The sequence below is a fragment of the Seriola lalandi genome, unplaced genomic scaffold, assembly GCF_002814215.2.
Source record: "Seriola lalandi dorsalis isolate HSWRI2012SDOR001 ecotype SW California unplaced genomic scaffold, Sedor1 jcf7180002054336, whole genome shotgun sequence".
Lineage (NCBI taxonomy): Eukaryota > Metazoa > Chordata > Actinopteri > Carangiformes > Carangidae > Seriola > Seriola lalandi.
This window is the reverse complement of record NW_019524889.1, coordinates 337,198-351,010: the sequence shown is the minus strand read 5'-3', so window position 1 is coordinate 351,010 and position 13,813 is coordinate 337,198. Positions and strand designations below refer to the sequence as shown.

General features: G+C 37.6%; 1 protein-coding gene across 1 annotated transcript; it reads right to left on the bottom strand.

Moving 5' to 3' along the window:
• Positions 1-919: 919 nt before the first annotated feature.
• cmc1 (C-x(9)-C motif containing 1) lies at positions 920-6,871 on the bottom strand. The gene is made up of 4 exons (XM_023407494.2): positions 6,769-6,871; positions 6,228-6,320; positions 1,941-2,031; positions 920-1,709 (listed from the first exon to the last, which is right to left on the bottom strand). Exons 1-4 carry the CDS (start codon positions 6,785-6,787, stop codon positions 1,589-1,591), a joined length of 324 nt encoding a protein of 107 aa, XP_023263262.1. The 5' UTR covers positions 6,788-6,871; the 3' UTR covers positions 920-1,588.
• Positions 6,872-13,813: the final 6,942 nt, after the last annotated feature.

The following is a 13,813-nucleotide window of genomic DNA, read 5'->3' as shown; positions in this document are numbered from 1 at the left end:
ACTGTAGGCTTTGGTATATCAAGCTACTTTACAGTTGAAACTTGAAATAACTCAGACGTTTCAAGACATTTACACTTTAAACATAGTTTAAAGCTACAGAAACTCATGATTGACATTCAGCATTACTTCAAAACTAAAATAAATTTAAAAACTATTTAAAAAGCAAAATGTCCACCTATAATTTTACACGGAAGAGCTGCAGACTGATATAATTTCAATAGTCTTGATTAAAAAAAGGAATCCAACCTCAGTCACTTGCCTCATCACATCCATGGATTACACATTACTGCTATCACCAAAGAGAATGAGAAAAAAACACTAAAGAGCTGGGACTAGCTGATATATTACAATGATACCCAATTACATTCAGTCACTGACACTTTTCCTTATAATTTGTGACCATTAAGAAAAATGATCCAAATTTGATTTCTAGTTTTTTTAATTGTTATAAAAAAAATAAACAACTAATTAAATAAAGTGGTCTGACCCTTAATTATTGATTTAAGAAGTTAATTCAGCTCCAGACTGTTCTGTTAGTGTGGTCTGGCTCAGGCTGATGTTTAACTCCCTGTCAATTTCAAAATACAAATAAAATTGAAACAGGATCCTCTAAACCAAATATACTAATTAAATATATTGTGCTAATTAAACCCAATAACAGGGACCAATTTAAATCACAATTAAAAGAAATTTCCACCTGCTTTTGAATGAAGTACAAAGTGTACTGTGTACTAAAGAAAAATGTCATTGCTCAGGTTCATGCTCATCTTACCAATAACAATCTGTACAAACAATTTCAGTCTGGATTTTCACCCACTTCATAGCACGGAAACAGCCATGGTCAAAATCACAAACGACCTGCTGATGGCAGTTGATTCTGGACTATTCTGGGACTAAATGGATGCAAAAATGATTCATATTTTGTCTAGTTTGCCACTGATATACACTTTACTGCCACAGAATATTTACAATGTCACATTTCATTGCATATGTCACCTGATCACATGATTTTGTAAATGGGTTACATTGCTTGGTTAGTTGTTAAGAGATGTGTTACAAACATTGTCTGAGACTTGAAGTCTCTTTCTGGATGTTAATATGCACCTTCTGAAGATGATACTCCACGCTGTGGGGCCAGGCAGGGGCAACAAGTCAGACACTTCATTACCACTTGAGCTGTCACTGTATGTAGAATATAAACATACCACAAAGTATTCGGCAGACTGCACACTGCCAAAGTGCTGCACTCTTATCGATCAATAAACTCCTTGGTAAATGTAATATAAATGCAGCTGAATCAATCAAGTGAGAAAGATTCTAATGCAACAACTGAGGCCATCAGATGGAGAACAAAAAAAAAAATAGGCATCATTTTGATTATATACCACTCTCGCACACCAATGTAGTTTCAGTCACAAATACAACAGATTTAAATAAATCAAAGGCATGTGGTTTTATCAGTAATAAACCCTGCCAGATGGCCATGTATCTTCGATGTGAAGGACTTTATGCTGTTTCTGCTTAGAGCCCCATGTTCCGTACCTTCACCTTCAAAGAAGCGAAGTTGTTTGGGTGTCATTTTTGTTAATTACATGCTAGTTGGGAGTTTTTGTTTCCTGTTCTTTGCTGGGATCCCCGTCCTCTCAAACTCCAGTTTCTCTCGGATGTACTCCTGCTTACACTCCTCAAAGAACGCAGGGTCCTTGTAGCTGTTGGAAGAGGAAGAAGCATGGTTTGACTATCACTTTCATAATGATGACATGGTTTTTGAGCCTGCTGAGACTTGATGGGCAACAGTTTAGTGCGTCAGCAAGGACAGCAGAGAGCGGGTAAGCCCGTGTACAAGGTGTTAGTGGGATAACACGTGGTGCAATAACACACGGGAAGCCACCTTAGTGTGTGAGTGCTGAGTGTTGCAGAGGAAACTGAAAAATACTCACTGTAGTGTCAGACATTCCTTCAACGCTGAATTCTCCTCTCGACACTTAAACGCCATGAAGAAACCAGATTCTTTACAGCAATGGCCGAAGGCTGGATGGAGGTTGAGAAGGAGGGTGTTAGAGAGAGGGGGAATTCAGCAAAATAAAATAAATAAAGAAATAAAAGAGGGAACTGGCCTAACCTATACAATAGCCTCAAACAACTATATTAATAGAACCTGCTTCAAATCTATAAACATCCTATTTTACAGCTTATATGATTTCATCCTAAAGTACAAGCATAGAAAAGAAAACGAGTATCCAGAAGCAAACTAAGATGGGCCTCATCTTTGCACTCCACCACAAGAAGGAACCTGGTCATAGGTCACGCTGCCAAGCTTCTTATCAAGCTGAAACTCATGTTTCCTTGTTCACCTAAGGACTGAACCTAACTGCACTGGCCACAGAGTGGTTGTATCTGTGGTCGCTGTCTCTACACTGGCTCTATAACATCCAGCCCATCACCCGCAAATATAAACACACCGCCCCCCACCCCCCGGGAATTAAATATAGGTTAGGCTTCACTGATCACAGTGCCCAATGAGGCCTGGAGCTTGCCAGGGTTATTAACAAGAACTAGGCCAGAAGCAGGAGTGTTTCTAGAAATCACAGGTGCAACATTATTAGGTGTGTGAAATATGTAACCTTAAGGCCGTGTCTGTAACGGATAAGGCAAAGCTGACAGCCACACAATTGCATGATACTGTGACTTTTTGAAAACCCTCACAGACTTGCGTTTGAATAGATGTTAATTACAAAAAAATTGTGTTTAAAAGCACAAAGTGGCTCAGTTAAAAAATAATGCACACAGAAAAAACCTGAAACAGTATGACTTCAAATCCACTTTAACAAATGTTTAATCTCTGTTGCATGTTAGTCAGTGTCCCCTATATAGGCTGAAATCTAATGCAAGAACAATATCTATACAATTGGAAAATTGGGTGAGCACTAAATATGGTGATTGTCATTTATACAAATCAAAGGCTGCATCAGTGACATTAAACCCCAGCTAGTGGTGTATTGCAGATTAAACATGCAAGGTCCTTGTTGTAAACAAGGTGCTGAAGACTCTGAGTCTTCACCTTGTTAGCAAGTTCTTGCTCAAGGCTTTAATTAAAACCACTGCCCTCTCATGTCCCCTTCACAAAAAAAAAAAAAAAAACTGACACTATAATTACCTGTATCAGTGGCATCAGTATGGTTATCACACAGACACTTTCATCAGGATGCTGCTGTGAAAAAACCAACTGCAAAACCAATTTAGAGAAGCACAACAGTGCGACTAATCTAATCAACAAACGCCTCATCTCTGTCCCATGGTACTAATAGAAGCTGCAGTGGGTTGCCTTTCTGATCGCAGCTACACCAAAGACAAATCTATGTGATCAGAAGAGGCCCCCTTTAAAGAAAAGTGTGATGCCACCTTCACTTGAGACTGTTTTGTGTGCCATTTTTAAAGATGCAGAAGTGCAGCTCAGCAGTCGGCAGTTAGAAGAAAGCAGAAGCTAGGGGCTTGAACGTTTAGGGAAATTTGACCCTTTAGAGGAAGATATAATGTGTGAAACTTTAATACATAATTAAATATAATAGAAAATACATGTCAGAATTTTATTTCTGAACAATGAAGTTAATTAATAATGAAACAGTAACTAACTAGTCAAAAGGAAAATGTTTCGATTCAGATTTTTTTCTTTCATATTTTGAATGGAGAGATCCAAACAGAAATCTAATGAACCAAATTACAACTACGTTCTGTGAATCAAAGTCTTACTAAAAACATAACAGTAGTCAATGTCACCGAGTCAATGTCAGTGTCAAATGGTTTGGTTCTGAAAGACATGAGAGTACTGACATGAATCATCAACACAATAGGAAAAAATCACGTCAGGTAAGATAAAACTACAAAGATGTTACATACAGGTCAGTAGTACTTGTCTGCTTCAACAACAAAGTCTACAATATACCACCATGGGGTGTGTAAAGGTATATACAGAGCCAGATAACACAGGAAAACATACTCGAAGATTGTGTTGTTTTTTTTTTTGTTTTTTTTCTTTGTGAAACACAATCATAGACACACGTGCAGGAGCCCAGTGCAGACACAAACATACAGAATGAGATGATAGAGGGTGGAGGATGGAGGTGTGAAAATGAGTGGGACGAGAAGCTAGTAATGTGAGGGGGGTTTCCACTACCCACAGCCACTGTCTGTCCCACCACCTTAGGCTGTATGTGCATTGTCTCCCTATGTGAGCAGTACACATTGGCTGTCATCTGATTTCTTGAAACCACATCACCTAGTCACTATCTAGCTGATGTGTTGCTGCAGCAGACAGGACATTCATGAGCAAAGCTGCAGCCACCACTTCCATGCAGATGAAGAGGCAGCTGGCGTGATGTCAATTGGCATGCTCCTCAATTCAGTCAAAATAAGTGGACACGAAAAGCAGGTGTTCACGGTGGCAGGAAACAGTTTAGCCAGAAAAAAATTTAAAAGGTCAACACATAAGAACAGGAAGGTTAAGAGAGAACCCTTCAACAGGAAAGATCAAAGATATTCTCAAAATTATGTCAAAATGATCAAAACATGGCAACATCAACTGAAAGTTACCATTTTAAAAATAATTAATATCAAATGCCTCAATTATCCTCCAAACCATAGGTTTAGGGGTGCGATTTTTATGGCTACAGACAGAATGAGTTAGTTACATACATTATGAAAAGGTGTCAAATTTTCTTTCTTGTCTATGTATTTAATATAGTTCTGGAGTTGCACATAGTCAGACAAAAAAGTGTGGTGAATGGGCTGTTATAAGCAAACTTTCAGACAAGTTTTATAGCATCCAGTCTATAAATGAAGAAACTTTGATAAACCTTATCTTCATATTATCTGCAAAGGTGCAGGGTATTGTTTTCTAGGAAAAGTGGACTTTGGAATAATTTGTGTTATAAAGTTATAATTCTGAACAAACACAATTTAAACTAATAACTCACAAATCATTAGATTGTTCTTGTCCATATTGAAAACATCACTCAAGCATTCACAGTGTTGGCTGGAAAAAGTATGTGAATCACATGGCTAACGGCATTAACAAAAGCTAATGAGAGTCATGAATTATTAAACCTGGAGTCCAATCAATGACACAAGATGAGCTACTTTGACTTATATAAAAACACTTTAACATTCTGACTTTGTTATTCACAAGAAGCATCTGCTGATGTGAACCATGCCTCATAAAGTCATTTCAAAAAGTTTAGGTATTCATCACTACACAGTTAGATAAACTGTCTATAAATATAGATGCTGTAGTAGATGATGATGTAGTGTACAATCTGTAGAACTCGGTGCCCAGCCAGGATGACATAAAAAAAAAAAATCCAGAGTAAAGCTAAAGGCTTAAAGGAATGAAATGGAGATGGTTAAAATCTCTGTTCATGAGTTTACCATAAACAAATCAATGGCAAGTGTTGATTCAACTTCACAGTCACTTTAAAAGTTGTAGTTTGTACAAGTGCTATTGAATTTGTATTGCATTATACTGGGAAGTTTTTTTTTAATATTTAATCTACCCTCACTGATATTATAAGCCTTTTTCACATTTTGTGTTGTCATAGCAGGAAAAGCAAATGCGTTGCTAATAACATTAACAATGGCTCGGTTAACAGTGTGACACTGCACAATACCAGAACCACGAAACTGAAGGAAGTAGTTAAATGATATTCAGCTGTCATTAACTTTATTATTTACACCTGTGATTTTCCTACTGTGACATGTCAAAAGGTCTTCCTTGAAAAAAAGGCTTATCAGATGGAGAAAAGATTAGAAACACCACTCAATATATCTTCATAATGTCCATAAAAGGACATTTTAACAGAAAATTGTGAAGGTGTGAAGTGACAAGTGAAGTCAAAAGTGTGGAGGTGACTATCGCTTTATACGTCTAAGGATGCCCTTACGTAAATTAATTTTTTTCCTACAGATCCAATAGCATCGCAATTGTGAGGTTATTCATGGATGTAAACCAAACAAATGAAGGCAAACCAATTAAAATCCAACTACAATATGTGTAATGGAAATGCATCTAAATTTCTGGTGCAAATTTTACCAGAAAGGTCATAAGCAAATACAAGACAAGACTGGTTATGCTCCTGCTTTTCTTAAATGAAATGTTATTTGAGTTGAACTACACACACGCACACACACACACGCACGCACGCACGCACGCACGCACGCACGCACGCACACACCTGCAACTTTCTCAGCACAGCGCTCCTTGGCTTTCTCCCTCATCATCTTGGGGATCAGGACCTCTTTTTCCACATGCCTCAGTCGGATCTCGTCTGCGGAAACAGGGCAAAAAGAAAGACAAGTGCACAGGTCAGAACCATGGCCAGCACCATCATTAGCCCCAGTTCGATCTTCATTTATGTTAATTGTGAGATATTTTGGTGCTCCTCATCATTATCATTGTTATTCATTACATTCACTCCAAACAGCGTTCAAGGCATATAAAGTGAACATAGACCATTAAGGAAGGCAGTATGCATATTGTAAATCCAAGTGGCTGAATAATGATTTATTCACCTTTACGTAGAGACAACCTCTTTACTTTAAGCTACATAGCTAAGGTTAGCTACACGAGTCCACATAACATTGAGTAGCTTTCCCTCAGTGCACAGAGCTGAATAAAGCTGCAAGAGCGGTTTAACTTTAACTTGTAACCTACTAAGCAAACGTTATGTCATGAAAGGCACTTCGGACATTTAAGACAGCAGAAATTCGTAATACCTGCGTTAGCTGCCTCCATAATGGTGTTGTTTCTCAAAACATTACAAAACTGAACCAATGTGACCTAGCTTACGTATGCTCAAAATACTTCCGCTGACGTAATTGGGCGGCGTAAGAAAAAACTACAAATCCCAGAGTCACGCAACATCTACCTATGAAAAGCATGTAACGTTCAAGATATGGTGATTTAGGTCTATGGTCATCTCTGTAGTGGACTGTTGAAAGTTTCTGACATTTGACTGAATACTTTTTTTACAAAAAGAGAGCCATAATATTAGGAACACCTCTCATCAACTATTGCTGTTGAACAATACTACTACTACTACTACTACTACTACTACTACTAATACTAATAATGATGATGACGATGATGATGACGACTTGCGCCTGAATCAAATTGAATTATTATTATTATTATTATTATTATTATTATTATTATTTATGGAAAAAGAGAGGTTCTTTCTTTACACAATCAAGTTTGAGTTTGGTTTCAAAAGCACATTACCTTTACAACATAATAACAGTTCTAGCTGAATGACAGAAGATACAATAGTCCTGCAAGAAATACAACCTTTGTAAAACTTAAAATCTGCAGTTTTGTTGAAGCTACGTCAATGAGCTGTAGATTGGACACTTTGGAAATGTTTTAGGGTGTATTTTGTTGGTTGCAGCAAGAAGAACGTGTGTGTCTAAATGAATCAGCAACCCTTATTTATATTAATTCTCACAGGCCAAGGAGGAGGGGTCGCAGCAATTTTCCACCCTATCTTATTAATCAGACCCAGACCTAAACTTATATATAACTCATCTGAAAGAATCACTCCTCTTAGTCTTCCACACTGAGGCCAGAAAATGCACAAAATAGTAGTAATAATACTACTAGTTACTGTTTATTAGCCACCTGCCCCTTACTCAGAACCTTTCTCTGAGTTCTCAGACTTTTTTATCTGAGTTAGTGAATTAAATGCGGAACGAAGGCTGTTGCTTTCAACATCTCCATGAATGTTGAAATCACCCACTATAATTACATAAAACCTGATTCATTCATGAAGATTTAATTTAACATTTAATTCATCGTTAAACTCAACTGTATTTTCTCAATATGTAAATGAACCCCCTCACTGTTTTAGTCACAGCCTAAATCTTTTTAATTACATTCATAATTACAATTACAATTACATAACATTTAATACTATTAACCCAAAACACTTTTGTATGACAATTTTTAGTATTGTTTCAGTTTACAATAATGGACTAAACAAAATTTCATACAGCCAGAATCTGAGAATGCTGACACCAAATTTAAGGAAAGAATTCTATTGTTATCGAGTCTAATGCCATGAGCAAGACTGCTATCTCAACTTTATAGCCAAGACAAGTTGATAATCTTATTGATAGTGCTGCAGCCTCACTGCGTACAACACTCGACACCATAGTAGTGAATCAGAGGAGTTGCACAATATCAGTCTGTTGTGTTGTTTTAGTATTAATATGTGCTGGTTTACATCCCATATTTTTAAGAGGTAGCCTAGAGATATCTTTGAACGGTCCAAATGTCTTAATCATTCAGTTGTCCATATTTGAATCAATGTCATATTGAAGATTGACTTTCACAATATTTGGAGTATACCAATATACACAACATTATTATATTTGTATTTATTGTATGTATATTATGCTTTTATTATTTATTATACTATTATGATATTATTACACTACTTATACTATTATATTGTTATACCATTCACCAATAACTACTGCTACTATTTACTATTTTTACCATTTTTACAAAATTGAACTACTATTTATCACATGTATTATTTTATATTACTGATCTATTACGCTTTTATACTACTACTATAATATTATAATATACTCATGCTTTACTGTACTATATACTGTTGTATATCATTGTACTACTACATCTCACTCTATACTATATTACAATTATATTCTATATTATACTGCAATGTATACTTTTTCTTTTTTTTTTTTTTTACCATAGCCTATAATGTAAATATTCATGTTATACTGTTTATTATTATTATTATCAACAATGAGCTAATGGACACATGAATTTCCCCAAGGAGATAAATAAATTATCTATCTATCTATCTATCTATCTATCTATCTATCTATCTATCTATCTATCTATCTATCTATCTATCTATCTATCTATCTATCTATCTATCTATCTATCTATCTATCTATCTATCTATCTATCTCTTTGACAGTTCTGGAACAAGCACTAAGGTTAGCTAATACAAGTCAGCTAGCTAACCTGTTGCTAAGCTGAAAAAGAGATCATATCGCTCCTGTGTTAGCTTCTCTTCATTGGCTTCCTGTAAAATCCAGAATAGAATTAGAAATTCTCCTTGTTACATACAAAGTCCTTAATGACCAAGCTTCATCATATCTAATAGACTTCATGGTACACTATTATCCCAAAAGAACAACCTATTTGTGGTTTGAAGACTCTAATAATAGAATGGGAGGCAGAGCATTCAGCTATCAGACTTATCTCCTGTGGAACCAGCTCCCAGTTTTGGTTGGGGAGGTAAACAGCTTCTCTACATTTAAGTTCAAGCTTAAAACTTTCCTCTTTGATAAAACTGTATAGTTAGGGCTAGCTCAGGTGAGGCCTGAACCATCCCTTAGTTATGCTTCATAGGCTGAGACTTTGGGGAAACTCCATGACACATTGTTCACTTCTCTCTTCTCTCTTCTCTCTCTGTCCCCATGCATTTTTGTCACACTTAGTTGTAGTTGTGCTTTTCCTCTGAATACTCACTCTTCTTCTTCAAGTCCAGTTTTGTCTGTTGGGTTTCTCTTTATAATATTGTAAGGTCTTGACCTTACGCTTTAAAGTGTTTTAAGATAATATATGATACGATTTGGCACCGTATAAAAATAATCGAATTGAATTGAACTGAACTGTAGCTATACACGTAAATTCAATTCCTGCTTGGCTACTCCTAAGGTAGATTTTCTTTTTTCTTTTTTTTCTTTTTTGTCTCGAATAAATGAAGGGAAAATTTGTATATTTATATATTGCTATTATGTAAACCAGTAATTTAATAATAGCTTTTAATTGATGTGACATATCACAGGAGGTTTTGTTCCTGCAGGGTCGCTGTCATCCAGTCTTTGTGGTCCCAACATTTATGTTATTAGTAACACCGGTGCTTCTCCTACTATAATAGGTTAAATTTCCTACTGCGAAAAAGGTGTGTAATATTTTAATTGGTTATCATGAAATCATTGTAGTGTCACATGTAATTTGGGGTTAGACTCCCATGTGAAGTAAGCTACAGGTTGCAGCAGTAAAAATGTATAGCATCAGGGACAAACTGATATATTTCAATTAATAGCTGAAATTTTGTAGCTTGAGATTTGCAACATTTAGTTATTGAATGCTTTCATGGAGTTTTTCTCTTCTTCTGACAATTATTTACATTGTTCCAGAAAAAAAATCTGTTTTTTGGACTAACAGTGAAATAAACTTGCAGTAAAATAGAGACAAAATACTCACAACCACAAAGTATCTGAATCTGCACCCCAGACTGCATGTTGAGCACAGTAAGCCTGACCACAGTTAGCTGTGTCGCGAACTAGCTGTCTAGATCCCATGCAAAGAGGCCCCACCTGTTCAATCAAAGCGACAGGTACACACTCACAGACCCACACACACCTTGAAGCAAAAGGCAATCTTCACACATACAGTTTGACTTTAGACTACAGAAAGAAACAGGCATAAGCTCCCCACCTCCACATCCAAACCACACACACACACACACACACATACACACCCAGTGTGCCTTCACAACTCACACTCACCCACACACAGCACCAGTAGATGGGCCAGATATAATGACTGTGTTGTTAGTCTGCCTGAAGTTCACACTGTGCTCTCTGACCTTACAACGTTAAAGTTTTCCTCTGTGGAGAAGCAGGTTCTTTTCATCTACAAATCAAAGGCTAGAAAGAGAAAAACAATGATATCTACAAGTAGAAAAAAAGACGCAACCAACAGAAAACACAAGCCATCACCTGTATGCACTGCACATGCTTTTTTTGCTTTACCCAGACACATAGACAGATGGACACATGCATCTCCAAGCCCCACCAAACACCTCCCAGACAGCACACTCTTCTGTTTCCTTCCCTCCTGACACCAGGTGGGCATCTGCAGATTTTAATATCAGCAGATCTCCCCCAAACTGCGGCACCAGCCAAATATCCACAACAGGGCCAAGTGGAGCTCATACGAATGATTGCACAACCACTCAACCAATCTGAGAAAAACTATATTTCAATTTCTCTTGAATGCTTGATCACACATGGGCTTTATTTGATATTTTTCATTCTACAAATAAAATGTCTCTGCAAGTGTAAGGTAAGTGGCGCAAATATTTGAAATGTATATTCTCAAGAGGTCTCTGGCACAGGTAACTTCTAGCAAGAATGTATAAGTCGTATCTTCATGATAAACTATAAGCAATCAAGAGCAAAGACACAATGACAGGTGCTTTGGAAGACTCTTTTTTGGGAGAAATATTTTGCAGAATTGAAGAATTCTGCAAGTGCGCACACAATTTTAAAAACAGTGATTTGGACAAAGTGGCACAAACAAAATAAAATCATGGTTGTAACGAATCACCACTTTTTGTACATTGTGTGCAAAGCCAAACACATATTGTTGATGAGCAGAGATGGCAGCTCCCTATCATTGTAGTTGCTTTCTTTACTGGGAAAACACAACATGTGTATTGTTTTTTTCACGTATATTTTAAAAGTGTTTCAAATTTTGGCTCTTGGCTGTTTCTCTGACTCCATATTATTTTCTCTGCTAGTGTTGCCTGACCACTGAACACTGTTGTTATGACTCTGCTCACCCCTGAAAAAAAAAAAAAAATGAGCGCCCCTTTTTTCTTTTCTTCATTTATTTATTTATTTTGAACAAAATGTGAGCAGAAGGAGAAGAAATACACAAAAACACCATGTGCTTACCTGTCAAAAGTGTGAACCCTCTTGTAGACTGTAAAACAAATAATCAAGAAAATGATTATCAATAATCCATTTACTGACTTTTCTCTGCAAGACAGTCCCTGCTTCCCCTTTTCACCTGGAGCCAGTGGTAGCACCATTTCTAAGCACTTTTGAACACATTTTGATTTTTGTTGCTCTACTCACTGTACTGTTGTGAGTACAATGCATATCGTATTGTATTGTTCAGGGCACAATCCTGAAAGTCCGCTTTTAAAGACAGAAATCTTAACACCATGGCAAGTATTTGTTGATCCCCAAGAACCATGTTCGACCCCGACATATATGTTATTGTCCTTTTGTCACTTGTAAGATTAAAAGTCTTATTTAGTGTGCCTTTGAAACAATATCCTAAGCTATGAAATGCTGTACAGGACAGGAAAAAATCAGATAAATTGTACATTTGGGGAATTTCAAGAACATGGAAGATAATCCAGCAACTAAGCCCTGACCAGGTCCAGTTGGCTCTATAGTGGAAAGTGCTCACCACCCCAAGTAGCGTGCTGGTTGATATGGCAGGGGCACGGGCTCCCAACACTGATCCAATATTACCCGAGCAGCAGGGCCCCATGAACCTGGCAGAAGGAGGTTAGCAAAGTTAAACCCTCTTACAACACGCCTCACTGCTCAGGGCCAACCACCAGCTCTTCCAACTGTCCACTGACGGCCACAAAACAAGGCCCCTGTCAGAGAATGTTAAAGGGTCATTGACACAGACACGTCTTGTACTTGTGAGTCTCCAGAATACCAGTTATTGGTGTATCATTATTTAACGTAGGATCCGCTAAATGCACTGATAAAATAGGAGGAAAATCTGTTGCAACAAGGGAGATAAAGCTTTTATTGCAACAAGTACAAGGACATATTTGAACTTGTAGCACAGTGGAGAGTACAAACCTCTTTAAAGTCATTTTGATGAGCTTAATGAAAAATACAGGCTGTAGGTTTACTTTGAGGTTTCCTAATCTCTGTTGCACGGAGCCAAGGCGAGAGGGAGGAGGTGTGTTCTGATTTCCTTGTCTACTCCGCTGTCTCGGTTCCCATTCTTCAGTGTCTGTGACTTTCAAGACGTCGCTCGGCCGGCAGATGGGGTGTGGAGATGAGATTTTAGAGAGTGTTTAAGCCCGAGCCACGGGGAGCCTCTTCAGGGTCGATGGAGAGCAGATAATCCAACAGCTCGGGTGAGGGGATTACAAACCTACAGGCAGACCTCTGCTGTTGAGTCCTGCTGTGGGGTGCCTTCCTCAGGTCACCCCTGTGAAAAGTGGCAATTATTGTCAATGTCAACTAAGTGTATCTTGATATAGGAATGAGTCAAACCTTGGTGGTTTCACCTTTTCTTCTTCCAGGTTTTTAGTGCTGATTTATGTGATTCATGATTGGAAATATTCTGATGAGATAGCTATGGTGATCAGTGATGGAGTTTGTTAGAATGACTGACGGTAAGCATGAGCTTCTGTTGTCTTCCCGTTTTGTTCATGTAGCTCAGCAGTTTAACCAGAGGAAGGATACGGACTATATATATATATTTTTTTAAATTATGATAACAGCTTACAGCTCAACTGATGCAGGTATGGAACATTAATGGCACTGGTGTGCAGCAAATTATAGTATTTAGCATATTTTACAGCATATCATTAAATCACCAGACATCTATGGGTAAAAAGCTGACAACTCAAATGTCACAATAATTCAAATAAACCATATTTTTCTCTGGACAGATCACTTACCTGCTTACCTCCTCAAAGTTATACAGTGATATCTAAATGGGCCTGAAAACCTTTTTGCTCAACCTGGCTCTGGTTGTGTTGGCACCACCCGAGCAATGTCAGGATGCATTTCCTCTCAAGCAAGTGAAGGGGTCTGCCACTGTGCCACAATCTGCACCCGCTTCTCAGGCAGGCTAAACCCTTTGACACCACAGTTTTTAATTAAAATTACATTAGGAGTAATCAGCCAGAAGAGTTGGGGATGGAGGTCAGAGGGATGGAGGGAGGGG

Coding starts and splice junctions, on each gene's coding strand:
- cmc1 (XM_023407494.2), bottom strand. Junction 2,032..6,227: donor CTGTGCTGAGAAAGTTGCAG/GTGTGTGCGTGC, acceptor ACCTCCATCCAG/CCTTCGGCCATTGCTGTAAA. Junction 1,710..1,940: donor AAGGAATGTCTGACACTACA/GTGAGTATTTTT, acceptor CTCTTCCAACAG/CTACAAGGACCCTGCGTTCT.